At 52.9% G+C, this 27,701-nt stretch overlaps 1 protein-coding gene across 3 annotated transcripts in view; it reads right to left on the bottom strand.

Annotated features, from left to right (window-relative positions):
• Nucleotides 1-27,701, bottom strand: part of MACF1 (microtubule actin crosslinking factor 1) — a 145,421-nt gene that overhangs the window by 9,841 nt on the left and 107,879 nt on the right. Inside the window, exons 53-89 of one of the 3 annotated variants that reach the window (XM_074926111.1) lie at nt 24,379-24,540; nt 24,062-24,232; nt 22,959-23,125; nt 21,991-22,150; nt 21,220-21,546; nt 20,465-20,549; nt 19,233-19,474; nt 18,881-19,087; nt 17,976-18,095; nt 16,021-16,128; nt 15,438-15,656; nt 14,661-14,864; nt 13,849-13,857; nt 12,522-12,753; nt 11,599-11,825; nt 10,532-10,654; nt 10,325-10,426; nt 9,833-9,934; nt 9,561-9,734; nt 9,298-9,453; nt 8,940-9,137; nt 8,470-8,598; nt 7,976-8,149; nt 7,018-7,173; nt 6,672-6,878; nt 6,424-6,543; nt 6,026-6,195; nt 5,702-5,861; nt 4,834-5,028; nt 4,034-4,162; nt 3,808-3,951; nt 3,487-3,675; nt 3,037-3,154; nt 2,334-2,497; nt 977-1,139; nt 671-825; nt 335-409 (exon numbers count right to left, since the gene is read on the bottom strand). In XM_074926111.1, the coding sequence (XP_074782212.1) occupies nt 335-409; nt 671-825; nt 977-1,139; nt 2,334-2,497; nt 3,037-3,154; nt 3,487-3,675; nt 3,808-3,951; nt 4,034-4,162; nt 4,834-5,028; nt 5,702-5,861; nt 6,026-6,195; nt 6,424-6,543; nt 6,672-6,878; nt 7,018-7,173; nt 7,976-8,149; nt 8,470-8,598; nt 8,940-9,137; nt 9,298-9,453; nt 9,561-9,734; nt 9,833-9,934; nt 10,325-10,426; nt 10,532-10,654; nt 11,599-11,825; nt 12,522-12,753; nt 13,849-13,857; nt 14,661-14,864; nt 15,438-15,656; nt 16,021-16,128; nt 17,976-18,095; nt 18,881-19,087; nt 19,233-19,474; nt 20,465-20,549; nt 21,220-21,546; nt 21,991-22,150; nt 22,959-23,125; nt 24,062-24,232; nt 24,379-24,540 (5,943 nt within the window). Of the gene's footprint in view, nt 1-334; nt 410-670; nt 826-976; nt 1,140-1,973; nt 1,986-2,333; nt 2,498-3,036; nt 3,155-3,486; nt 3,676-3,807; nt 3,952-4,033; nt 4,163-4,833; nt 5,029-5,701; nt 5,862-6,025; nt 6,196-6,423; nt 6,544-6,671; nt 6,879-7,017; nt 7,174-7,975; nt 8,150-8,469; nt 8,599-8,939; nt 9,138-9,297; nt 9,454-9,560; nt 9,735-9,832; nt 9,935-10,324; nt 10,427-10,531; nt 10,655-11,598; nt 11,826-12,521; nt 12,754-13,848; nt 13,858-14,660; nt 14,865-15,437; nt 15,657-16,020; nt 16,129-17,975; nt 18,096-18,880; nt 19,088-19,232; nt 19,475-20,464; nt 20,550-21,219; nt 21,547-21,990; nt 22,151-22,958; nt 23,126-24,061; nt 24,233-24,378; nt 24,541-27,701 lie in introns of all 3 variants that reach the window. The other 2 variants (XM_074926112.1, XM_074926110.1) reach the window with 2 other exon arrangements.

The following is a 27,701-nucleotide window of genomic DNA, read 5'->3' as shown; positions in this document are numbered from 1 at the left end:
CAGGCGTAAGGTACACTCATCCACGAGGAAAACTTCAAGGGCGGCTGGCGGCGGAGTGAATGCGGCGTTTCACGGGGCCGGCGGGCCCAGAACAGGGGCACTTTTATGCTCTCCCGATTCGGGGAACGCCCTGGGGCTGAGGATGACGCTGGGCAAACACAGCCCAGCCACCTCCGCCGGGAGCCGGAGGAAGAGGTCTCCATCTCACCCCGGGGAGCCCAGGGGGGTCCCCTGCCGCCGGGCTGGGCACCCCGTCGGTGATCAGCCCCCCCCGAGTGGGAAGGGGGAGCAGGGTTTGTGCTGCCGGGGCAGCGTTTGGCCCCCTCAGCCTTACCCGGTATTTGTTCTCGCCGATCTGCTCCACTTGAAATCTCTTGGCACACTTGCACTGGGCCACTTGCCTGGTGACCTGCCATCACCAACAACAGAGTTACCTCAGGATTTCGGGATTCTCCCCCAAATACAAGGCACTGCTTGGATAACGCACAGCCCTAAGCAGCCTTTCCTTCAAAAACATGGGAGGTACTGGCAGTACCAGTCAAATATATTTTGGGCTCAGCACCACCACAATCCTTTTTTTTTTTTTTTTCCCTTTTTGTTCTCCCCACTGCCAACCCGCAGCCTGAACCACCCCAACGCCCCCAAGCACCCATCTCTTCTGGTGTTTTACCTCATCTTCGATCTTGTCGGCATCAGTGGTGGGGCGGTAGGCATCCTTGTTGGGATGGAGAGCAGCCACAAACTCATAGTAATCGATGTAGCCGTCGCCATCACGGTCAAAGATGTCAGCCACCGCCGTCATCTCCAGCTTCGTGGTGGGGAATTCTGGAAAAAGAGAGAAATGAGTGACTGATGCAGGGACCTCACTCTGGTATCAGAGGTGTCGGAGCTGCCTCTCAGTCCTCGAGCGGGGACAACCTCTTGTCACGCTGAGGTGGCCGTTTGCTGAGCTGGTTTCAGGCAGAGAGGGACTTACTAGAGGCCAGGATGCCGTCGATAAACTCCTGCCGGGTGATCTTCCCATCCTGGTCTTTGTCGATGCGCCGGAAGAAATCCATGACGCGGGATTTCTTGTGGTTCATCCAGCGCATATACTTCTTCCGCCAGACATCGAAGTCAAAGTTTGCAAATTCCTTCAACTGGAAGGAAATTTGTGAGAGTCAGCGGGGGAAATCCCCGAAGGAGCAGCACCCCCAGCTCTACAGCACCCTAAAACACCGGCCTCCAGGTCAGCCCGTGCCCGAGCTCCTGGCGTTAACACTCACCCCCCCACCCCCGGGAAGGTTAATCGGGGTTTATCCAGACGAGCCCCGTTAACGAGGGGGCTGCTCCAATGGACTTTCCAGAACAGAAGGACACACAGCGTAGGCGACAGCCACCACGGGGACCACGCATCATCGACACGGGATGCAGCAACCCCCACGCTGCTGTACGTACACATACGCAGAGATATCAGCTACTTGCACACAGACACACACACCCCTTGTCCCCCCCCAGTCTCTGCTCGGGCATTTGGGGATGGTTCCTCACCCGGGATTTCGCCCAACGACTTGCCAGGCTCTGCCCAGGAGGAATACTCATGGTTGGCCCCATTTTGGGCACGTGTTTCCCCTCTCCCTTTCCATCTAAGGAGCTGAGGAGGGATTTCTTGCTCATCCTCCAGGTAAGACAGTGCCTGGGGCACATCTCAGCTCTGCAAAACCCAGCCCTGCGCCTCTGCCACCAGCCTCAGACGAGCCAGTCACCCTCCAGTTTAAACTAACTCCCATTTAATCCCCCCCTGACAGGACTTCCACAACCCCACCAGCTCAAGCAGCTCACAGCAAGGTAATGCAACAATTTTTAGCGTTTTTTGTTTTTGTTTTTTCTTTCTCTCTAAACATTCTTGGAGTTCAAAGCAACAAAGAAAAAACATTAATACGTATAAACTGAACTGACCTACAGCAAAAGCAACAAAAAACAAAAACACTCACTTCTGGGCATAGCTGCTTTGTTAAGCATAAATAAAAACAAAAATTACATTAGATGTTTGGAAAAGATATAGACAGTAATTGTTAAAACTAATTACTAGGAGTAAAGCAGGCCTGGCTGTCATTACCTCTACAGATACCGACTGCAGGGCCACAAAACAGTTCATTAATGTGCAGTTAATTACAGAAGGTAGTTTTCTGCCTTAATATTTTAGGAGTATTTTTTTCTTTTGGCATTTTCAGAAAGGCAGCAATAACCACCTGCAAGAGCCGGGCAATTCAAGAGGCAGCATGAATTTAAAACACTTCTCAACCCCCAGCACTGCTCCCCGCTCCCTGCCCTGAGCAGCCGGTGGCCGTTACCTCCTCCAGCCTGTCCAGGGCATCGTTGAGCTTCCGCTGCCGCTCCAGCGCCAGCAGCCAGACCTGCTGCCAGCGGGCCGAGAGCTGGTTTATCCGGGGGTTCTTTGTTTCTGACTGGGAGATAATGGGCATGCTGGGGGGGGCGGCCTGACTCAAAGATTTTCCTGGAAAAAGGGAAAAAAGGAATTGGCTTGAGGTGGTGTGGATGGGTTCAGCAAGTCTGAGCGGTCCGGGAAAGAAGAGTAATGAAATAAATTATATTTTTCAAATAGAAAACCTCCCACGGCCTTGCTGGCTGCTCTGCAAAGGGATGCAGCGTCCCCAGGTAGGAGGATGGAGTGATGGATGGCTCTACACCCAACTCCCACCCCCAGCGCTCCCTTTGCACTTGGGAATTCACATCGGACTCTGGCTTCGAGAAACAACATAAAAAAAGGCCCCAAAACCTCATCATAAAGCAACTGCAGAGAGAAAGAGCAGTGACAGCACAAGCTTCCCCAGGCGCCGCACACCCCAGCACGGGTGTTTTGGCAAATGCCACCTGGGTTTTCCCCTCCTGACAAGTTTCAACTGCCTTCCTGGTGCCCGTCAATGCAGGATGCCTTGTTAATTGATAATCAAAGTTAATTAGTTTCCTATGCGTTTCATTTCCTCCCACGGTAGCACGTTTCACTGAAAGCTGACACATCGAGCGGACACATACTGTTGCTGCGGGACTTCTCGATGAAAGGCCCGTGGGGGGGCTCAGTAGCTTTCCTCTTGTATGTCTTTGTGACCCGGTCCACGTCTGGCTGTTTCCGTGTCATCTCCTCCATGAAGGACTGTCAAAATACAGAAGGGACAAGAAAACCTTTGCAGTTTCAAGATATTTTTGGTCTCCCATTGCCCCAGATCCTCGCTGGGATGTGCCAAGCCCAAGCAGAGACGTGAGTGTTAAGCGATGGGGGCTTGGGGTCAAGCTGTGGCTTGGATCTGCAGATGCTGGAGATCATCCCCTGGGCTGACTTTGCTCCCAGGTGACAGGTCTGGTTGGGCCACATGCTGTTTGAACAGGGACTTCCAAGAGAAGTCACTGCCTCCTCCACGGAGGGGTAGGAAAATCCACCCCCCTGCCCTTCTCCTGAGCGCCTGCTGCGTTCAGCACTGGGCTCACCTGGTGTTCGGAGATGAGGGCTTTGACCTGATCAATATTTTGTGGCATGGGCTCCTGGTCCCGCTGGATCAGGGTTGTCTCAGCCCACTGGATCCAAGCCAGGAGCTCTTCCAGGAGCTCTGCGTTTGCCACCAGCTCGGACAGCGCAGCCTCCAGCCTCTGCTGGTGCTGCTTCGCCCACGTGAGGACCTGTTGGAAACACAGAGACAGTGTCAGTCCAGCGTGGGAAACCTGGCGCAGGAGCCACCGCCCCGTGGCCGTCCCTGGTGGTGGTGGTGTCCACCAGCCCCTCTCGCCATCAGCCCGGAACAAAGGACTCACCTCCTCAAACCTGGCTCGGATGATGGTGATCCAGTGTTTGATTGTGGTGATGCAGTCGGGGTGGCAGGCAGCCAGGATGACTTCCCCCATGCCCACCGCTGCGTTCACATCCACTCTCTTCTCCTCCACTTTCTTCATGAACTCCTGAAAAAGGCCCAAATGAATTATTTTGCAGTATCGACCCCTGTAAATTCTGCTCGGGTTGCCTTTCAGAGCTCCCCGCTACCTTGTGCGCGTCGATGAGGGACTGCAAGGCCTCGGCGTCGTCGGGAAGCGCTCCCCGAAAGCGCAGGGACTGCTCTGCCTCCGAGAGCCACTCCAGCAGCATCTGCACGGCCGTCCTGAACTCCTCTGCCTGCAGCCACAAGAGCAGAGGTGTTAGCCCTCCTCCTCCCAAAACGGGCCGCTCTGTTCACTGCTGAGCTGAACAGACAAAGGGCTGAAAGGGACTTTATAAATAAATTTTAAAAGGGGGGTGAAAAAGCCTTGTCTGTTGGCCTGGGTTTGTGCAGCACCAGCAGATGGGTCCCACCATGGCCGGGCACCTCCCTCCCCTCGGCGTCAGCTGCACTGAAGAACTAAATGTTTTTAAAAAGAACTACCTGCACTCTGACCAATTTGGCACCTGGGCAGTTTATTCTGTAAATTGCCTGCTTGACATAAAAACTACTTTCACCTTTTTTTAATTAGCTTCAATCTGGGTCTTTCTCTTGCACTGGACATTAGCAAACACCAGCCTGGACAGTCTCTGATCACCACTCTATTCCTGCTGTGCATATCAGTGAGATCTTTTCATTTTCCCTTTTCAAATCAGCCTTTTTTGGCTCTTCTTTGGGGAAAAGAATAAATAACTGACACAATCCATCGCTTTGCAGTTCTCACTGGTAACTGCTGCAGGGCTGGGGTGTCCTGCTTGGCCAGGAGATCAGTCACTGGGCAAAGCCTTGTTTGTGTTGACCTCCTGGCATAAACCTGGAGTCCAGCAAAACTCTGTGAGGTCGTTTCTACCCGTAACCTTCTGCTCACCTGTTTCAAGGCCTGCTCCAGGCGGGTTTGTTTGGACACGGACAGCTTGCACACCGTGTCCCACCGGTTGCTCAGCTCCTGCAGCTGCACCTTCACCCAGGTCGTGTCGTCTCGGCTGTTCTCGATGAGCTCCCGGCCGGAGCGTTTCAGCACCTGGACTGTCCCCGTGCGCTTCCCCAGCTCTTTCTGGAAGACCTGGAGGGAGAGAGGGCAGCAGTCAAGCAGGGCTAGTCAGTCCCTGCAGGTTGTTTCATGTGGGGGAGGAAAAAAAAACCAGGAGGGAACATCTGAAAGAGTTTGGAGCATGGGATTTGCAGCCACATCATGGATCCACCACAACCCGGCGCGATGGGAGGGCAGGCAGGCAGGGAGCTGGACAGTGCAGGCAGCTCCTGAGTGCGTTCTGGGGTAGGAGCCCCAGCTTTCCACCCTGGCAGAAGTGGTCAAGACCTGGGGCAGGCAAGTTCTAGTCCCTGCTCAGGCTGCAACACAGCGGCTGTCTTGAATGGCCCAAGCCCTGCCCGGGGATTTCAACGTGTGACCAAGACACGCCAGAGAGAACTGCCAAGACCAAAGTTTATAGAGGACTATAAATTCAGGCACCTTTTCAAGAATAAACCCTCAACAGAGCTGACTGACAGCAGCTCGAAAGGACAGAGCTCCAGCTCCTATAACCTTCCCAGTAACGTAAAAGTTTCTTCCCACTTCTTTGCCCTGTTTTTGCTCTCCTTGTCCACCACAGCAAAGAAGAGCAGCGAGACACACGGCTCTGCAGCAAGGCACCAACTCTGGCTCCTCTGTTCTTTGGCTCCTGGGGAAGACAAGCCCTACTCATGTCTCTGAGAAGAGCTGGAAAAGGTGCTCTCACCTTGTGAGCATCCATCAGGTTCATGACCAGATCCAGGTCACCATGGACAGGTTGGTCTTCAGCTAATTGGGGTTCCACCTTGTAGAGCCAGTCCACCAAGGCCTGCAGCGCATCCATGAACTGGCCAGAGAACAAAAGGGCTTCTTCCAGCTTGTGCTGCCTGCAAAGCAAACAGCCCCGTGAACTGCCACGAACAAGCTCCCCTCCTTTTGTCATGTCCCAGTGACCTTCTCCAACCACCCCATGAAATCTCTGCTCTGCTCTCCCCTTTGACAAGTCCTTGGCAAACGAGTGCTGCTGGTGCAATGTTAGGGCTGGACTTACCTTTCCACAGATTTGCCACACACCGTGTCCCACTTATCCCGGACTTCTCCCAGTAAATTGTCCAGCTTTTGAGTGTCATCTGGAAGCAAGGCTTTTTCTTTGAGGGCTCTGCCTGTCCTGATGGTGGTATCATAGACAGGCTGCTTCCCGCCCAGTGTCTTCTGGAACTCCTGGGAACCAGAGAGAAAACAAAACTGCTTCAGAAAGCCTGGCCTTGGCTCTCTGAAGACACGTGGTGCTTGTGAAGATCCCCAGCTGGATGTTTTCCATGGCAGTGGTAGGCATGGACATGCCTCTCCCCTGTCCTAAGGCAGAGGAGACGCTGCCCTGCTCCCCCTCCCAGCGCAGCACCCTTCCACCCAGCGTCCAGCACCAGACTTGCTTTGGCAAAGCTCTACCTTGTGTTTGGAGAGCTGGAGCTTGATTTTATCGGGATCATTGGAAATCTCCAGCTCCGAGTCCAGGTGATTTTCTGCATCTTCCAGCCAATCAATCAGTTTCTTCCAAGCTTCGTGGAACTATAAAGAAACAGGAGTAAGTCTGAAACTTAACACTGGTGGTGTCCCCAGCCCCTTTCTTGTCTCAGGACCTCCTGCCCTCCAGGGCTGGCCCTTGGGGTCTCTTGCACCTTTCCCACTTTTCTCACCTGCTTGGCTCGTTTCCTGGCATCATCAAGAGCCCGTCCCCGCTCCACCGAGCGCTGGACGACCTTCTCCCAGCGGGACTGGACGCTCACCAGCAGGTTCTTGATCAGCACCACATCCTGCTTTTGACTGAGAAACTTCAGCTGGTTCCCAGTTTGATCCAGCTCGATGATCCGATCCCGATGAGCGTTGACCTCGTTGGCGAACACCTGTGAACAGCAAAGGTGTCCTTGTGTCTGTAAGGGGAGCCAGACGGGCCTGCGAGCAGCCCGTGGGTGCAGGGGAGATGAGGTGCCACCCTTGCTCCCTTCACCCCAGGGAGCCTTTGGGTGCTCGTGGCACTGGTACCTTGTGCTCGTCGATCTGGGCCAGCACAGCGTTGAGGATAAGGCTGGCCGGGGGTGCGATGTTCAGGCTCTGCTCGGCCAGCGTGAGCCAGTTGATGAAATCCTGGAGGGAGTTCTGGAAGTCCGTGGCCAAGGCCAGCGCCTCCTCCAGCTTTGCCTGCCGCAACGGGGAGGGAGAAAGGGGGGGAGGAAAAAAAACCACAACACAGAGGGTGAGAGCTCACGATCCGCCGTTTCGCAGACAGAGGCAGCCTTTGTGTCCCTGCTGAAACATCCCTCTAACAGGAACCTCATCGCCTCGGCCCGGGAACACGACTTGTTTACCGAGGGGAGGGGGCTTCCGTGAAAGCCACTGCTTTCTTTCAAAACAAGAATCATCCCTGAAAGGGGAGATCTTCATCGGCACACGAGCAGCTGCGTCACCCTCAGCCCAAGAAAGGGATCGCCATGGGGAGGGCAGCTCGGTAAATGAGGTGGATGATATTTCGATGGCAACAGCTGCAGCGCTGCAAATTTATTCTGGGCTGAGGCCACTGCGTCCCTTGTTTTATCTCATCACCGGCCAAAAGCCTAGGATAGAGTCAGCTCGGAGGAGGATTTGGCCTGCTGTCTCATCGAGGACCAACAAAGCCTGCCTTTCAGAGCCCGCGGGAGGCTTCTTCCCACCTTTCCTCTAAATTAACCCAAAATGCAAATTTTCAGTCTCATTTTCTGTGCGATTTAACTAACTCTGGTGACTATCTAGAAAAAAAAAGTAACAGCTTGACGCTCAGGCAGCACCATCTGAAAGACAAACTCAAACCTGTCCAACCAAGAGAGGGGTTGTCTAAAAGAACCACCCCCAGCCCTCCTCTTCGGCCCCGAGCGGCTCCATCCCTCCCGGGAAAGCCAAGCAGTGCAGCAGGGAGCACGTGCTGTCAGAGCAGCTCACGGGGTGAGGCTGGGCAGTGTCTCTCTACCTTTCTCTCCTCCATCTTCGTGCTGACCAGGCACCATTTCTGCTCCAGCAGTGCTACGCTCTGCTCCGTCTTTGAGCCCGAGCCAGAGTCATCGCGGTTCAGCAGCATCAGTCGCCCCTTGGCCAGCAGCTGACTGTAGACGTCCTCCTTGGCCTTGAGCTGGCTGTACAGCTCCTGCAAGGGAGGCATCACCCAAACGTTACACAAAGGAAGAGCTCGGAGAGGGGCCACAGCTCGCTGAGACTCAGGGCGATGAGAAAATTACATTCAGGGCAGGCAGCAAAGTGACAGCAGTGGGTCACTTTGAGCAGAGAAAGGTGGTTAAAGCATCATGATGCTTGTCCCAGGCATCAAGTGCGAAATTATCTCTAAGAAAAGACCAGAGAAACACTCTTCTTCCCATTAGATATAGAAAGGAGAAGTTTTACTGCTGGTATTTGACAGACAGGAGCTTGCTGAATTAAAAGCATTAAAAATCTCTCCTAAGAAATTACCATGTGGGCATTGAGTTGTTCCCGGGCAGTTTCTGGCAGACCTCCCGTGGGTTTTGATGCCGACAATTGGCTCTCCATCCTCGTTAGCCACAGGAGGAAGTCTTCAATCTCACCATGGAAACCCTGGGCCTGTTCGGGAACATATTATCGGCCACGGATCAGATGACATCAGCCACCATTGATCATGCGCCAGGGTTAACGCTGTGTTTGCTTCAAAATCAGATAAAAAGGCAGAGCTGGATGTACCAGTGCCTTAAGGAGGGGTATACATGGCATATCCTTCACCACGCGGGTGTGCCTGGGCCCTGCCATTGCTTCTGGGCAGGCACCGAACCACTCCAGGACTAAGAGTTACGTGAAAAACTCGCATAAAAAAGTTCCAGCATCTCTCTAATTCTTTTCCTCTTCAACTCCTCCCAAAGCAAAGGGGGAAGCAGACCCTCAGCAGCAACCCACTGCACAGGGTGTACCTGCTGGAGCGTGGACTGCAGCTGCTGCTCCCTCTCCTCTGTCTTTTGCAGCACCGACTCCCAGCAGGAGTTCAGCTTCTCCAGGCGGTTCCGGAGGCTGCTGGCGTCGTCCCCTGCGCTCGACTCCAGCAGCTCGTTGCCCGCTTTGTTCACTGTCTCCACGGTCGCTTGGTGGGCCAGGACATCATTCTTCAGCACCTACGAGAGAAGCGTTGGGCAAACCTCTCTAAATGTGTTGGACGCTTCTCTAAAACCCCCTGTTAATTCCCGCAGGCTCTCACGGACTTGAACCCTTCATGAGAAATAAAATCCTGCAACAGGAATAGACTGAAAATGGACCTGGAGTGGGAGTACTCACATGGTGCTTTGCGAGTTCAACCTCGATGACTTTGGGGTCTCCATTGATGGGTTTTTGTGCGTCCAGCAGCTCCTCGGTGTGGGTCAGCCAGGCCATCAGCTCTGCCAACGCGTGCTGGAACTGCCCGAGCGCCAGGAGAGCGGCTTCTAACTTGTGCTGGGCAAGGACAGAGATGGAAAAGGAAAGTTTAAGTGATGAAGCAGGGGGAGCATCCCAGCGAGTTTCAGCCCCGCACTTGCGAAAAGCCCATATCTCCTCTCTACCTGTCTGTGAGCAATTTTCTCGCCCAAATTCTCCCAGAGATGTTTCAGCTCTGTCAGTGGTTCCTTTATGATGTCTCTGTCTGTCTCATCTGTAGCTTTTTTTAGCATCAGTTCACCTTGGTGATTAAGCTTTTCCATCTCAATCTGCTGCTGGTAAACCTCCATTTTAAACTCCTGCCAAAACAAGCAGGACAAAAACCAGAACAAAATGAATCACTGGAGCACAAGCTCTGCGCTGCAAAGCAAGAACCGGTCCCGCTCTGCCCGTGTACCTTCATCTCGTTCATCTGCTCCTTAACCGTGTTGAGGTCAGTGCCGACAGGAGACATGTTGCAGAGTTTGATCACGGCGTTATCCAGCCAGTCAAACATGGCCTGCAAGGAGCAAAGGGAATGGCAAAGCGTGCTTCCCCGGCCGCTGGTCGGGGAAACCCTACGGCTCTAAAACTTGTCTTTGGGGGCAGAGGTGTCTGCTTGGCCAGCACTCGCTTCGCAAGTGCTTTCCTCCCCTCTCCTGCTTCCAGCACGAGGACCTGACAGCAGCCAGGCTCATCCTGCCCCTTCGTGGGGAAATGAAGCAGATTTGGGAAGCCAAATGCTATCAAATATCTGCTCCTCCTTGGAGCTGGTTGTTGAGCCCTATCAGAGGCTGCAAACACTCGCCCAGGAGATGTTTTCTGCTTTGTGTTTGTGCACCCCAGGGAGAGGATTTGCAGTGGTGTTCCCAAGGTCCACCCACTCCACACAAACAGCTCCGCCTCTTACTTGAAGAGTATCTTGGTATTGCACAGCCGACTGCATGGCTTCTTCAAGCTTTTCAAGCCTCTCCTTCCACGTTTTGTTTAGATTTTCCCACGCGTTGTTCATCTGCGGAACACAAGATTGCCCACAAAATTCGTTAGGCCTTCAACTGGAGCTCCCGCTTGCTCCTACCTGATGTTATCTGAAGGAAAAACTGTTGGGTTTTCCTACCTCATCAATGCTCTTTTTCACTTCTGGTTTCTCAGTTTCGCCACAGGCAAAAATCAAATCAGTTCCAAGGAGTCGGATGAACTCCAGCTCTTCATGCAAGCCGTCCGTCTCCTCTTTAATAGTCTGCATGTAACAAAGTCACCGAAGAAAAATGTTTATTACTAAATGCTCTTCCAAAATTGCCCCCTGAACAGGAAGGCTAAAGCACAGAGAGTCCTTCCTGCTCTGGTGTGCTGCACCCTGACCGCCCGTCCCGGGACTCGGCTGCATCCTGCTCACCAGCATCGCCCCCACCATCGTCTGCTCCCACCTCTGCCCACAGTGGCAACGGGGGAACTAAAATAAGAACATCTGTATTTGCCTTGATGCGTGCCTGAACTGCCTGGCTGAGGATGCTGTTTACAGGAGATGTACTGTTTACAGGAGTATTTTGTCAGTACAGGAATTAGGTTTTTGAGACTCAAGAGCGGCAAACCAGAGTCAGAATGGTTATAGAAAGGAAATAGCAAGGACAAATGTAGCAAAGCATAAAGAAACATCCCTGCTCCCCCAGGTCCAAGTCAAGTCAAATCCACCTGAAGTGGATTTCACCACTTCTGAAACAACCAACAACATACAAATCCAAGCCCATCCAGCTTCACACTTATCTCCAGTCTAACCAAAAGCTAAATATACACTTCCCACGCTAGACAGCACTCAGATGCCTTCGGCTCAGACTGGGAGCAGAACCGTGCAAACTTTCACATCACTCAAAACAAGTGGGCACACGACTCTGGCCACACGCTTGATAAACTTCCCAAAACAGCAGCAGATAAAGTGATTTAAGCATCATTTCCGTGTCTGGAACAGGGGGTGGTGGTGGTGGTGGGGAGGGATATGTGAAATAAGATTCTGTTTTTTTTTTTTCCTGGCAGTTCCAAATTGCGATGGAAAAAACATCTCATAATCCGACTGCCTGCCTACAAAACTATTTTACAGCCACGTTCACGTGTGAGATCTGTCCCAGTTTAGCTTACAAGCTGGGTACAGACAAGCTCCAGGCTGAGGTACAGTCCCATGGTCCTCACCTCTGCCGCTTCCACCTGCTGCTTGATGATGGAGGGGTCAATGCCTGGGCTCTCCAGGTCGTGGACGATGTCCTGTGTGTCCTTGATGGTAGTCAGGAGGGCTGCCATGTCGTACCAGAACTTCTCTGCGAGCTCCAGGACATCAAGGAATTTCATTTCACGTTCCTCTGCTCGAGCTTTGATGTCTTCCCAGAAGAAGACCATCTGATCCAACTTATCCTGGATTACTGAGGAAGGGAGTAAAAACATTCAGTGAAGAAGAAAACCTTTTTACAACTCAAAAGCATTTTGCAAACACTTTCCTCTTAGAAATAGCCAAGAGAATATTCAAATGGGGATTACAGATGACTATCAGAGCATTAACTCTGAGAGATACTGAGGGACATGAGAAACTCCAGCTTGCAGAAATAAAGCCTTTATTTATGTGCAGGCTAGCTCAGGGCAAATTTGCCCATACACTCTCCTCCAACGAACCTCTGTTCTGGCCACCTCTAGCGTGAAGTCTAGGCTCACTCAGCCCATGAGCTGGCTGTTGAGCTGCCAAGAAAGGTGCCAATTAGTGCCAATCGTGTTGACAGGACTTTTTGTGCTGGGGATGTTCCTTCCCTCCATTAGATGCTGAATCGACACCAACAAATCATTTCACAGGGGCCACCAATGGTTGCCACAAGAGACCAGCTCAGCGTGAGGGCTCAGCTCACAAAGGCTTCTTTTTCCTCTGGCTGATGCCACCCTGGCTGCTCCCATCTGGAGCAGCCACCAGATCTCTCCACACAGAGGATTCATCCTTCCTCCAAAGGCCGGAAGAGCCTCTGAAATACACCCCTGGGACATCAAAGTGATGGAGCCACGATTTGGGTAGGAGAAGCTGGGCACTGCCACCAGCCCAGCCAGCACCTCCCGTTCAATCCACCTGGAGATACCTTTTGCTGCCAGGTCCTTGTCCGCTCCTTGCGATCGACCGATCAGCTCTTCCCCGCGGCGTTTCAGAGCCTCGAAGGAGGGCTGCAGCTTCTCCAGCTCCACGGTGGCATTTTTGTTCTCGCTGATGCACTCCCGGATCTTATCGACCTCGGCGGGGATGAGGGGCGGCATGCGCAGGCGGGAGGAGAGGGCCTCCAGCGTCTCCAGCATGGGCTCAATCTTATCGTGGAACTGGAGAAGAGCAATTCCATCAGGGCGGGCGAGAGGAGATGAAGCAACGCCGCAGCGCTCCCTGCGTGCGCGCCAGCCCTCAGCGCTGCGCCCAGCGGCCTCTCGGAGAGGACAAACATTGCCTGCAACAGCAACCAAACCTGCAGCCTCCTGCTCACGCCTGCCTCTGCTTTCCTTCACTGCCAACAGCCCCAGGCTGCATCAGCTCAAACCCCACGTCAGCCGTACAGACCCACGGAGCCGGCACCGGCAACCAAACGCGGCAGCGATTCGGCACCGGATTCAACCTTACAAAATTCACATTTTTTGACCGCTGTCCTGCTTCCTGAGGACAGGCACCGTGGCAAGAAAAACCCGGTTGTTTGAGCATCCGTGCAAAGACGCTGCTGGAAAAGCGCCTGGTTTTGGTGCTGACGGAAAAATCTCCCGCTTGGTGCCAATGCCAGCAAGAAAACCACCCCGGCAGGGTCAGCGGGAGATGGTGGCAGGCTGCATGCGCACGGGGAGGAGCGAGCTGCCACGGAGCTGGGGCTTCAACAAAAGCAGAACCAGAAAGCCAAGAGTGAGAGGGGAAGCGGGTCTAGCAGGGTTTATCGTTATTTTTTTAAAGAAAAGTCAACTTTGGCCTTAAAGATCCCAAAGCATCTCTGCTGGTGAGGAGGACAGCTCTGCGCTCTGGTTGCCAGCTCTGGTCCCTCTCTGCAGGGCACCGGTGCCGGTGTTTGCCAAGTGCCAGGCTCTAGCAGCAGAGAGGAGACGGGCTCTCAGGGCAAAGTTGATCCGGGCAGGCTTGGCTCAGCCAACAAGCAAGAGCAAACCAGCAGGTCCAGCTAGAGCAGAAAGCTCTGTGCATCGGCGTCAATCGCTCTGAAAGCAAAACCTCAGCTTTGCGGGAAGCATTCCCAGCGGCCTTCCCACCGAGACCGGGCAGCAACGCAACAACAGCCATCTCACAAATGTGATTTCAGGCCCCCGGAGTTAATTTTTAAGCGTGTTCTGCTGGGCTGTGCACGGACCAGAAATAAAAGTCCGGGTGTAAAATAGAATCAGGCCAAAGAAAGAGCGTAAATGAACATCTGTGGTGGTGGGGCTTACCTCTGTAATCTGCAATGGTGGGGCGCAGTCAACACAAGAATGAAATGGGACCATGTGGGGAGGACGGGCACAGGCAGCAACACACACAGATAACACATTCCACAATGGGAGTGAGAGATGAGACGGGACGGGGGTGTGGGGGGAAAAACTCGGAGTTAATACAAGTGCAAACCAAGAGAAGTGACTACACAATACAGGAATAAAAAAAAAAAAGAAAATAAACACCCAGACACGACAAAAACCAACTGTGCTACGGTAACACGGGGTGAAATGAAACATAACTAGGGGTCATAAACCCTCCACGGCAGAAACTCTTCACCCCCTCTCTGGACTTTAGCACCTACAGCCTCTGCCTTTCCTTTCCTATCTCTGCCTCTGCAGTCACTGACCTTCTCTGGAGATGCCCAGACCCTGGAGACGACCGTTAACTCTCCCATACAAAGGATCCCATGGCTGTTCACTGCACACACAGCTTATCAGAAATGAAACTTATCTCTCCAAGCTCTTTCAAGAGGCTCTCCGGGCCCTTCCAACCTTGGGTGGATGCCAAAACAGCCCCTTTGAACTTGCCTCATTATTGAGGCTGTAAAAATTTTATTACCCTATTTACTATGTCAAGACTCAAACGCCTTTGCCCCTGCTTTCACAGCCAGAGCTGAGCAGCTGGAAACCTCCCTGGAGGTGTCTGACCACTTTGTGCCTTATAAAGGGTTTTACGATCATAACGCTCAGAATAAAACCACATTTCAAAGCACGTGGCTTCCCCAGGGGACTGCGACGCGAAGACTCGGCTCCTCTGCACCCCAGCCTACCTGGGTGGACTGCGAGACGGCTTCGTCGAGCGCCAGAGCCCGCTGGCACACCTCCTCCTTGATTTTGGCATACATGGCCTCAGCCGTCGAGTACTTTTTCTGCACCATCTCCCCTTCCTCGGGGTTGAGGTCCTTGAGCTGCGGTCCGATTTTCAACAGCTTGTCAATATGAGGTTTATGTTCAGCAATGGACTCTCTCAGTTGCTAGGGAATAGAGGGGGAAAAAAAAAAAAATTGGTTTAAAAATCTGTTGAAAGCTGTTGCCTATTTGTTTCACGCAACACTCCAAGAGCAACGAATGTATCTGGTAGTGAACTCACACCGCTGATTTCTTGACCCAGCATCTGCCAAGCACATGGCATTGAGCTCTTCCTAACATGGCTACGGCTCTGCACGCACCGGCACATCGCCCGGCACGGCCACCTCCAGACCCTCCCCATGGGGGACACCACTGAGAAAACTCGCGTTGCAGCTCTCTACCCTAAAAGCACAAAGTGCTTTTCCCTGCCACAATCAGGCAGGAGATCCGAAGGCAGCCAGGCTCCCTTGGGTGCAATCTGTACTTTAGCAAGAAGTGCTCCAACGTAACTACTGATTTCCACATGGTACGCTCGTGGCACACTTGTATTACATAGGCAGGATCCCCAAAAAGAAGAGAAAGGGAAGAAAAATCAGAAAAATTCAGTAAAAAGGCACTCTTGCCCCTATGAGTGCTGCGCTTTTGTTTGAAGTAGAAAAAACGATGGCGCAGGAGGTGCAAACGCCGCATCCTCTTACCCTCATGTCCTCCTGCTGCTGCTTGAGCTGCTCGTGATCGATGGCCGGAGGGGGCAGCTGGGAGATGAGGGCTTGTGTCTCCTCGATCCACGGGTTCAGCTCCTCGTAGGTCTCCCAAAACTGGTTAACCAGGACCTGGGCGCGCTCCAAGCGAGCGTAACGCTCTGAGTTGAGCTGGCTCACAGCTTCGTACTGTTGCACCAGGGATTCGGTTTTCTCCTAAAAAAAGAGGGAGGAGAGTTATAGTGAGAGATGTTAAAGGGCCCAGGAAAAGCGCCAGCTGCACGCTGCGAGCTGGAAGAGCAGGAGGTGCCTTTGGTGGCCTTCCACGCGTGCAAGCTGTAATTCCAATTAAAGCAACCTCAGAAATCTCCACTGTCCCACCCCACCCCCATCCCCAAACACTGCAATAAAAACATGCAATAAAGGAGAGTAATAAATGTAAAGAGATTTCTGCTAATGCTGGTGGGAATTACTGAAGATGGAGTAATTTTAAACTACTTCAGGCTGTGCAAGAACTGAGCATTCGCCTCTCTCCCCTCTCTGTCTCCCCCGTCGCAGTAAATAGCAGAGGGAGGTTCACCTGGAGAACAGCTTTTTGTTCCTCCCCACACGTCCCAAAGATCTCATTGCGCTGGCTGAACAGTTCATCCATAGAGTCTTTGTGTCGAATAATGTCGATGGAAAAAGCCTGCAGAAAGGAAACAGCCAAAGAAAGGAAAGAAATCAGAGCCGAGCCCAACCTCTCCCCCCAGCCCATCCACGGGACCCTCCTGCCTGTGCCAGCTGCAGCAGGCAGCAGAGCTCAGCGCCGCAGAGACCACGCGAAACTCAGCACCAGCGTCCTGCAGCACGCTGAAAATCTGGCTGAAAATGCAGATTACTGCATGTTTTTCTCATGACTCATCTGCATCAACCTCTCTCATTCGAAGGCCAGAAAACGGCTCTTAAAATGAGGTGTCAGTCCACTTCCACACTCAGGGTCCTCGCCGGAGGAAAAGCTCCACCATCCATTCATTAGCAAACACGTTAATGCCCTGCAACGATGCTCTCCAGAACTGCATCTACCAAGAACTTTGCCATTCCCAAAGTCCACGCGATTAACAGCAGGAAGCCAAGCTGAGCTCAATTTAACTTAATGCCTGACGGTTCAGTCCCCCTCCTTTATAACAATGTCTTATTTTCTTTTTTTCTTCTTTTTTTTAAAAAAATCCAATAAGCCCGTATGCTGCTCTGATTGCCGAGGCTGGTAAAGGAAGAAAAGGGCCGTTTATTTAAAGTGCACGTTCTTTCAGGCATGAGCTCATCTCAAAGATATAAAAAAAACCCCCAGTGTCTCTTTGTTCCACGTCTGGCTGCGGGAGGGAAACGAGGAGTCCCCCACTGCAAAGAACAATGAGCAAAAAACAAATGTAAAAGCACCCTCATTAATCAATATATACATTTCTCTCAACCCTTCCTGCTGCCAGCGCCTGCAGACCCAGGCAGAGCTTGCTCCAGCGGCCCCAGGGAGAGGCTTTGAAAGGAGCAGCTCTCTCTCGAGGGGAGACCAGGTAAGAGCATCCAGGCAGCCCTGAAGGGCTGTGCAAAGGTTTTGGCTCCTGCAGACGGACAGGAGGCTTCTTCCTTTAGAAGCCAAACACTTTCATTCTCTAAATCCTCTTTCTCCCTTGTTTTTGACTTTTGCTTACCAAGGACAAGTGTTGCATCTTTCCCCGTGCTCAGCGCTACAAACCCCAGAAGCCTCTCCAGGGTACAGCTGCCCCCCTAAACAGCAGCCCAACCACATCCCTCCTCGCTGCCCCCCCTGCAGCAGCGAGCACGCACAGAATCCTTCAGGTTGGAAAAGCCCCTCGGGATCAGCGAGTCCAACCCTCAGCCCGACTCTAGAAAGTTCTCCCCTACCCCACATCCCCCCACAGCTCATCCAAACGGCCCTTAAACACCCCCAGGGATGGGGACTCCCCCCTCCCTGGGCAGCCTGTTCCACTCTCGGACCACTCTGTCTGGGAAACATTTTCTCCTCCTGCCCAGCCTGACCCTCCCCTGTTGCGGTTTCCAGCCGTTCCCTCTTGTCCTGTCCCTGATCCCCTGGGAGCAGAGCCCAGCCCCAGCCTCTCTGCAATGTCCTGTCAGGAGCTGCAGAGAGGGATGAGGGCTCCCCTCAGCCTCCTCCTCCTCACACTGAACACTCCCAGCTCCTTCCCTGGCTCCTCACAGGATTGATTCTCCAGCCCTTCCCCAGCCTCGTTGCCCTCCTCTGCCCTCGCTCCAGCCCCTCGAGATCTCTCTGGGATTGAGGTGCCCAAACCTGGACACAACCCTCCAGGTGTGGCCTCCCCAGTGCCGAGCACAGGGGGACTGTCACCTCCCTGCTCCTGCTGGTCACACTATTGCTGGCCAGGATGCCGTTGGCTTTCTTGGCCACCTGGACACACTGCTGGCTCATGTTCAGCTCTTTGTCAATTAGAACCCCCAGATCCTTTTCTCCCAGACAGCTCCAGGCACCCCTCCCCAAGCCTGTAGCCATGCACGTACCTTCTGCACCTGCAGCTGAGCCGTCGTCTGGTCTTGCTCCAGGCGGATGGGACCGAGGGCCATCAGCTTCCGCTTGGTCTCAGCCACCCAGGCCAGCTCGGCGTCGGCCGCCTGCTCGTACTGGCACCCGGAGGACAGGACAGGCAGGTTAGTGACAGGCAGCAGGGATGGGGCACACAGCACGTTGGGGACAGTGGGAGACGTGAGGGGAGCCGGGGAGACACAGGGGACAAATGCTTCACCCGGGTGTACAGAAGTGGGGAGGAGAGGGGGACATGGGGGTGGACACAGAGTTCTGACTCCACGCTCCCCTCCGAGAGGAGCAGCAGCCGCTGTCCCACGGCCGGCAGCTGGTTCTGGGGCACGGCGAGCAGCCGCCGCCTTCTACACCCTCCCTGCCCACGGGGAAAGGGATGCCTCTCTTTTACACCATCATTTTGCACGTTCAGCTTCGTGGAGTCAGCGGTGAAAGCCAGCAAGGGCAGCTATTCACAGCACTCCACAGGCTCCAATCCGTGCAGAACGAGCCTTTTTTGAGAGGACTGTTCGCCTGGAACAAATCCTTGCGCTATCACTACCGGGAATGACATTTTTCCAGGCCTGAAAGTCACCTGTCATTGGTTTTACACCATCTTACATCACCCATGCAAGCAAAAGCCCGCTGGCAGGATAACGTGGCGCTGCACTAGAGTTCTCCGACCCAAGCCACACACGTGGGACGGGTCAGAGACTAGCCCCGCTGCCACACGCCGCCGGCGAGGCCTCTTCTTTTTTTTTTTTGGCATTGCTGATGGGATCTGGCCCTCCCGGTGGGCTGTGCTTGCTATATCCCTCCCACCACCATTGCGCTGCCGAGCCGCTCGCTCCCACTCTCCCAAGAAAACCCGTCAGCGTAATTAAATCACCTGTTGAGATCTCTGAATAGCAGCATCGATTTCTTCCACCCTCAGTTTGATGGTGTCGCTGACCAGCTTGTAGCGCTCGTTGGTGTCTGACACGAGCTTATCCAGCCCTTCGCGGGCTCGCCAGGGAACCAGCTCCAGGAGAGCTCGGCTCACCTCGTTCACCGTGTCCAGGACGAGCCTGTGCTCCATCACCTCCTTCTTCAGCTCCTGTGGAAGGCACCCACGGACACGTGTCCCTCTCAGCGCTCACCTCCCTCCAGCTCCTCCCCAGCCTCTCAAAACAACGAGCAAACCCCCACCGACTCCCACCCTCGTGTCCCTGTCCCCCGGGTACTGCTCTGCCAGCCCCCACCTTTTGTCTCTGCTGGAATTGGGGTATCTGCTCGCCGGCGGGGGACTGTCCCCCACTAGAAGCCAGCTCGTCCTCCACTTTACTCATCCAGCTGGCGAGCTCCTCGTGCGTGGACTGGAACTTGGTGGCCAGCTGCCGAGCCTGCTCCAGCGTGCGCAGAGCCTTGGAGCTGGCGGCGGTGATGTCCGAATAGCGGGTCTTAATTCCATCCAGCTTCTCCTGGATCAGCAACACCTCCTCCCCTGCGAGACAGCAGCACGGGGCAAATTGGTCGACATAGTGCTTAGGGATCTGGTGTAGTTGGGAACTGTCAGTGTTAGGTTAATGGTTGGACTGGATGATCTTCAAGGTCTTTTCCAACCCAGATGATTCTGTGCAATGATGCTGGGCTGCGGGGGGGCTGCATGAAGGTTCAAGCAGCCACTTGCCCTCTTCCCCTCCATTTTAAATAGCTGATCTCAGTCTCACTTTTCTGTAAGTCAGTGGAACTTCACAGCCTATTTTTACAGCCAGGAAGCTACTCTTAGAACTGACATTTTCTACCAGCCAGCGTAACGTCCACCTCCTCCCTGTAATAGGAAGGAAGCGTGTCGCGGAGCCCGGCTTTGCCACAAGCCCCAAAGCCACCACAACTCAAGTTTTCAACTAACATGTCACAGCTCTGAGAAAAAAGGTCCAGTTCACTCTTTACTGCTATTTCCAAGAGGGCAAGAAACTGCGAGCCAAATTCTTTGTAATCACTCTTCCTGCTACAAGTCTCCCACAAGGACAGAGGTCTGTACATCTGCTCCGAGCACACCACATCTGAAGGAAATGCATCGCCCCGACCTTTCTTCCCACTCGTAAACACAAACTCACACCCACGTGGCAACAGCAACAACTGCTCAGTATGGGAAAGCAATATTAGGAAAGGGCTGGGTGTATTTTTAACCTCTTTCCATGTGATTTAGCAGCTGGATGCGATGAGAAAACCCTCCCTCGCGTTGCAGGGCTGCTCAGTGCCGAGCATCACCGTGCTGGTGGTGGGAATCACCCGCTCACAAAGCTGCGAGGTTGGTACCTGGGACCAACCAAGTCCAACCAAGGGCTAAAGCTGGAGAGCGTGTGGCTCAGCATCCAGGTCTGGATAGAAACCAGCTACTTTGGGAGTATCCAGAAGGAAATTAGACCTGAGGGAGAACATGCCGAGGATGGGGGGGAGTTCCCAGAGCATGCCCAGATCTTTGTGTTACCTGTGGTTTGCTTCAGAAGAGCTTGCCCGTTTCTAATGGCTTGGTCCACATTCTTTTTCCTGTTCACAATCTCCTCATTCAAGGCCTGCACAGAAAGGCAAATCGAGGTTATCCTTCTGCAGGCAGATCCCCACGTCCTGCTGGCCAGAGACACGAAGCAGAGCACAAACTGCTCTCACCGACCACGGGAAGGGTGGACAACAGATCTGATACTTGTCCAGTCAGCTTCCTCCTGCTATGGGACTTATTGGGACTTCTGGGACCCAAAGGCTCAAATCTTAGAGCAAACCCAGCCCAACCCATCGGATACGTGTTAGCAGAGAACTTGCCCTTGTATCAGACATAACCTCACTCTTGAAAAGAGTCTGCACGGCCCCCGGGGAGCGGAAGCAGACGGCTTCCTCGGTGGCCAGCCTGGCTCAAAAAACCCACTGGGCTTTTCAAGCTCTCATTCTTGGAAACAGCATCCAGCTTTCTAAAGGCATGGGGTGGCCAAGCTTGCTCAGGCATTGTTCACAAAGCAAATGAATCATTTGAAGTTCCCCACCCCCACCCCCCTCCAACCCCGGGAAACCCATTTTTGGGGCCACAATTATTGTTTTTTAACACATGAAATCTCTTTACAATTCTCCAAGCCTAGAAGAAAACCAGCAGTGGAACAAACTTTGCAAAATTAAAGTCAGACCCAGAAACAAAAATAAAACCGGATAAATGCAACAAAATAAACATAAACATGGGAGAAAAATGGAAAATACCAGCTGGTCGGCATGCTGCTTCTGCAGGACGTCCCGTTTGTAATCCTTTACGGATACCGAGCCGAGCTTGTCCTCGACCTCAGCCAGCCAGTTGAGCACTTCCACCTCCTCCTCCCCAAAGAGCCTGGCGTTAGAGAGCGCCTGATCCAGCAGCGCTGCCTTCCGGCAGCACCGGTCGTGGACCTCGCCGTAGCGGCTCTGCAGAGAGTCTAATTTCTCTGCCAGCAGCCTCCGCTCAGCGGCACAGCTCAGGGAGGAGAGGGACTGCCCGACACCGACCGCCCGAGACACGTCGGCCGCGTGGCTCTCTATCTCTTCCTCTAGAGCCTGAATGCCGGGAGGATAAAATGGACAACAGAAAGGAAAATGAGTGAAAAAAATGGATTAAAAAAACAAACAAACAAACAACAAACAAAGGTAAATGGGGAAACAGAAACAATGAACGCAACTGAAGGAATGAAGGACGCATGAAACCCACCCGTGAATGGGCAAACTGCAGCAAAATAAAAAAAAATTTAAAACAAACACAAGAACAGGAATGGTTTTTCTATCCAGAGCCAGATACTTTCGAGGTGCAAAGATATCAGTTTAGTATTTACCCACACTGGCGGGTTAGGGTTTGCAGCCTTCTCTGCACATAAAGCAGCCTGGATAACTCCTCCAATACTCATTCGAGCCAAAAACCCCCTCGCCATGGCAGAAACAACCACCTGAGTGGGGCCTGATACCAACCACCTCCATCAGCAGCTCCTGTTCATGCATGGCTCCTACCTTGTGCCGACTGATCTGCTGCTGGATTTTGGCAGTCTGGGTACCGATGGGCTCAGAGTTGGCCAGTTTCTTCTCCGTCACCGACAGCCAGTCCGACACGGGCTCCGTGGTTTCATGGAACTGCTTTGCCAGGACCAAGATGTCCTCCAGCTGCTTCTGCCTATAGTAGGGAATAAAACACTAAGAAGCAGCTCCCTGCTGGAGCCCGGCATTGGAAGCAGCTTCGAGCATTAGGAAGAAGGAACTAAAGCAGCCCTGTTCAGAGCGAGGTGAGACAGCACGGCTGCAAAGGCAGACACAAAAATCAAAGCGGAGAAACTGCGAAATAAGCTTTTTCCTGCAGTTGTGCCTTTAGGGTCCAGTTTATCCCCCTTGGGGAGGTGACAGAAAGGCTCCCCCCCGTGCTGCTCTTCTTCTGTTCCTATCACTATCTCGGAGATCCTCTGACATGCTCAGCTTGCGGCCAGGCTCTCGGTGTTGCAGAGCTGCTGAGCTTCTGTTCAAAGACAGCCTGGCACTGGTACAAGTCCTAGCCCATCTAGTTGGCAGTGATTTAAAACACTGGGAGGGTCAAATCTGGCCCTCAGAAGTGACTTCCTAACCTCAAATATTGGCTTATGTAGCAACAAGCGACTCGTAAACAAGACGCAGGCAGCAGAAAGGTGTCAACAGGATGTCGCTGCTAAAGCTAAATGTTAATGCTTAAAGGAATAAAAATAACATCCATCCCCTGCAGGGAATTTATTTAATCTGAGTTCTTCCCTGCCATTGTAAACCACTGTTATCAACTTCAGTTCCCCAAACAGACTTTGATTTCTCATGTTTTCCAGCTGTTTCCACGTTTCCAGGATGTATCTGCACAGAAAGCTCTGCCAGCTCCCCACGTGTTGTAAGCCCAAGCTCCGGGGCACCGTGAGTCGCAGGATGAGCTGGCCCCGTGGTTCTGGCCAGTGGACAGCCCCCCTCACCTGCCGGCCGCCCGGCCCAGCAGCCCTGCCCAGCGCCGCTCCAGGCTCTCCAGCTGCCCCACGATCTTCTCCCGGTCTGCAGGCTCAGCTGACTGGGCGATCCTCCCTCCCTCCGCTTGGATCATCTCAACGGTGGCTTTGCGATCATCCAGGAGTCGCTGGAGCAGCTTTAGCATCAGCAGTGAAACAAAGGAGGATAAAAGTTACCAGATTGGATCAGCAGAACCTTTTCTAGCCCTCAGAAATAGCAAATCTCTAATTGTGGCTGCAAACCACCATAAGCATGGGGCTGAGGCCGAAGCCAGCCCAGCATGATAGCCTCTGCCATCAAAACCAGTTCAAAAAAAAAGAATAGTAATACAGTAATATGCTTTCACTTTTGGTCAGCCGTGAAGCGGTCAGGCAGTTGGATGTAGGTCCCTTCCAACTGAAATATTCTATTCTAAAAGAGATTCAAAGCACTTTTGTGCCAGAGAAGTATTCAGAGACTTCCCCATCACCCCACACCACCACCCCCCCCCAGCTTATCAAGATCAGGTTTTAACGTCCACTTTAAATAAATTTCCTCTTCAAAGTCTCAAGACATCGGACCAAGCCTTGGTAAGAATTCATTTCTAAAATATTTTACCCCGACTACACTTGAACTTTCATCTGCCTGCTCACAAGGGCAGGCGCCGACCCAGGCTGTTATCTCTGCAAACACCAGCACGCCTCCGGTCGGTTCTTACAGTTTGTACATTTGTTTTGTCCAAATACCCAAACCGGTACCTACAACGCCAGCTTGCTCCTGACGCAGCAGAATTACCAGCACAAACAAAACTCAGGGCTGGAAAAACACGGCTGACCAGCAAAACCAGCAACAAACTTCAAGAGGCAGCGGGACTATAAGTAACGCTGGTGATTTAGATGATGGAGATAGTGAATGTGGGCAAACGAGCTGCCTGTTGATTACATTAGAATGTGGGGAACCAGCAGAAGAGTCACCAGGAAAGAAGGAGGCTTGTGGATATCCCAGCTACACCTTAGCTGTTACAGACGGACCCCCAAAATCTTGTCTGGTTGTCCAGAGCTCCCCCTCCCATCGTTGCCTTGTGCTTGCTCACCTTCTGCTCCTGGATCTGGGCTTTCACCACCTTGTACTCTGCAGAGGGAGGTTTCTGGTTGGAGATGAGCTCCTCGGTGTCCGCCAGCCAGCTCAGCAACGGCTCCAGGGCGTCCTGAAACTTCCCGCAGTGCAACAGGGCCTCTTGCAGCTGAGCAACTCTTTGGGCCACCTGCACCCCAAACACAACCCCACTGCACCGTCAGGCTGGTGATGCATCAACGCCGGAGCCTCAACTCCCTCTCAGTGACCCCCTTCTTCTACCAGACCCCAATGAGGCTGAAAAAAACCAGCTACAGCCCCTCCCCACACTCCCACCTTCTTGTTGAGGGTGTTCCAGCGGGTGTTGATTTCTTCCATGTCATGCTCCAACCCTTGGACGTCACAGTTTTTCCCGGCGCTTTGGATGAGCCCTTGACCAACTCCATTGACTTGCTGTAGTTTTAGCTGGAGGGGATCCACTTGCTCCTTCTGGAACAGCTGGGGATGGGAAGGGTGTGAGAGAAAAGGTATTTATAACCCGTAAGCTGCTCTTACAGCCCCTCCAACATTCAATAGCTACAACAGACTTTTTTCTCTAGGAAGATGCAGTAGCTACTTGCACTGATTTTATTAGAGTTGTGCAAGTTTGTTTAAACTCCTCCCTGGCCTTGACCTAGTAACACAGATGTCGCAAGCATCCTCTGGTGTGGAGCACAGCTCAGAATCTATACGCATCCATCTCTGCTTTTAAATGGGTAAATCCCCTTTTTTTCCAAGCACTGGAGTGAGGTGGGGAGAGCAAATCGGGGAAGAAATGAGACCATCAGCTCTGGTCAGCCACCAGATTGGGAAATAACGCTCCTGAGGAACAACTCGAAGCAATTCTCACAGTGATGCCATTGAGAACAGGGACCTGACATCACATGAGTTTTGTTAACCATGAAATTACAGACACTGAGAAGCTAGTTGTATTTCGAAAGACAAAGACAAGAGGCAATTAATGTGCCAGTCGTTTACCACACCGCGTACTTGGCATGGTCCTGCCTGGGAATCCTGCGGGGAAAAGCTTTTTAAACCCAAAAAGATTTGATAGAAAAGGGGGAGGAGAGGGAATGAAGCTTCCCATTGTAACGAGAGGCAGCAGGGAAAATCCTGTTTCCGCGAAGGAATAAGTGCCCTTTATCAGAGCTGTGGATCTGCTGTAACCACCGGCTGACGCAGCCGCCCGGGCACGGTCCCGCTCCGGCTCTGCTGGGGCGGCCGCACAGCCCGGTCCCAAGAGACAAGGCTGCTGCTTCCCCACAGCCACGGCATAAGCCCCCAAAAAAAGGGAGCGGAATCTCCTTCATCGCTTACTCTGGGGCCTTGGACCACGAGCCCGTCCAGAGCACGGGTCACCCTGCCCCCAGCGCTGGACAGGATTGGCGTCCTTGGCCCTGTCGCAACGTTTTCTCTTTGGGCAGCCGAGGGGATTGCAGCCAGCTGCCTGCTTTCTCCAGCGTGCCTCCTCCTCCTCACGCGCCCGAGAATAAACCAACATTCATGGCTTTGAAAAATTCCCACTCAGATGCAAAATCTCTCCTAGCAGAGCAGCGGCTGGTGGATGGCACAGCTCTCCGGACCCAACAACCGCTGTGCCTCTGAAGGAACACAAGGCAAAAAAAAACCCCAAACACACAAAACCAAACTCCAAACACATACACCCCAAGTTCCCAGTCTGAGCAAGAGGGGCCGCCATGACTTTCTTTGCCCCATTTTCAAACAAAAAGCTATTTTCTTCCCACCAGAGCTCAGCAACTCGAGGGCAGGGAGGCACCGCTCCAGGACACGCACCGAAGGGTGTGCTGGCAGACACCGTCCAGAGCTGTTTGCTCAGGGAGAATTATGCCATGGTTATAAGAAATAAATGATGACACAAAATCACCAATTGCCCGGACGTTTCTCCTGTTACTGTTTATATATGGAGTTGGCTGTTAGAGCTGCCAAACCCACAAAAGGACCAGGCTGATAAGTCTGGCATGTCGGGCTGGGTCCCAGCCCTCTGCATGCTGCAAAAACAAACTCCAGAGCTTCGAAGCAGCTGGACAGGGAGGGAGCCCTGAGAAATCCTGGCCATCAGACCACGGCTACCTGCAACACCCCAACCCGTACAGCCCCAGAGTGCGACGCTGCCCAAGGATCATTACAGATAATCATACTAATGGCCTCAGGAGCGAGCATGTCCAACACACTTGTTTTTCTTTGCTCATGAAAAATTCCAGTGCATTAGTTCGTTAACCTCAGCGTGACTCAGCTTTGAAACAAATATTTGACATACACCCTTTGCTGGGCAGGGAAAGGCACAGAGCGAGGTGTCCTGCCCGAGCGAAGAGGCTGGACAGACATCTTGGTGAGCAGAAGGACATCTGCTCTACCACACCTCCTCCTCGCTCCCAGAAATGCTTCCCAAAGCATCCCCTCGTGTTCTGCTTCCCTCATCTCCCAGGCGGCCGCGCTCCTTAACCCCACCGCTGCCGAACGCAGAGCCCAGCCCCACCGTGGGAAGAACCAGCATCGCCCCGGAGCTGCCAACGCCTTCAACAACGTTTGAACAAGAGGAAGATTTATGGGGTTAACGATCGGAGATGCTGTACCTAAAATAAGGGTCCCACCAGCAAGGACAGTGAATTTCAGACAACAGATGTACAACGGCAACAATGTGATGGCTTTTCCCTCACCAAGGCGCACACCAGGTGCCCCCCCATGTGAAAACACCTCTCCCAACCCCTCCACGTGCATTTCATAAACGGGTGGCACAGCCCAAAGGATGAGTAATTGCTACCGAATCGGGATTTTGGGGGCTGACTAACTTCTGATGTCTCCTTAGTGATATTTCTCCTAATCCAGATGGCAGTAAATCAGCGCTCGGCTGTGGGAACTCCACCACCGAGGTCTCTCCAGGCAAAAGCCACTAGCACGGCACGGTAAAGCAAATCCCCAAGCGCCAGAGAGAATTTGACCCCCTTCCCACGCATGTTCAGAGCCTCAGCACCTCATTGCTCACTTAAAAGGCTACAGAAATCGGTGACTGCACAGGACAGGAATTATTTGCACTTAATTTGTTTCACAGGATTCTCTCTTCTAATATATTTTCAGCTTCAAAGATGGGAACCACCCTGCCAGGAGTCAGCAAGAAGGTTTTTCTGAAGTCCGTTATTTATATCTTGAGTGACCATAATGTACTTTAATAAGCCAAAAAAGTTTAGGTCATCAAGCAGCAATAGTCTTTTGCCTCCCCTACTTATAAAAACACACAATTGCCCCCTGAAACTTTCTGCCTGCTAAATTCAAGCTGAACTCAGGAGGGAGAAGGCTGTTTCGAAGCCTGAGCCCTGCAGATCACGGCTGGGAGTTACCAAATGAGCTCCCATCTCCCACCCACCCCTCAAGTAGAAAATAAAGCGATTTCTGCGCCTGAAATCCCGTCTGCGAGCGCCTGAGCAACAAATACCTCGTTATCTGGAACGAATCCATCTGGTAAAGCAGGAGGCCCTTCTGCAAGGAGAGCGGTGCCGGGACGTCCCTCTGTGCTCGCAGGCACCTCTCCCTCACCGGGTGCTGGGGAAGGGGCACCCCCACGGCTGGGGGGACGGAGGGTGGCCCTGGGGAGGGTTTGTGCA

This window comes from Athene noctua, chromosome 24, assembly GCF_965140245.1.
Source record: "Athene noctua chromosome 24, bAthNoc1.hap1.1, whole genome shotgun sequence".
In the NCBI taxonomy this organism is placed as follows: domain Eukaryota; kingdom Metazoa; phylum Chordata; class Aves; order Strigiformes; family Strigidae; genus Athene; species Athene noctua.
The sequence above is the reverse complement of the archived record's forward strand: the minus strand, read 5'-3'. Positions and strand labels throughout refer to the sequence as shown.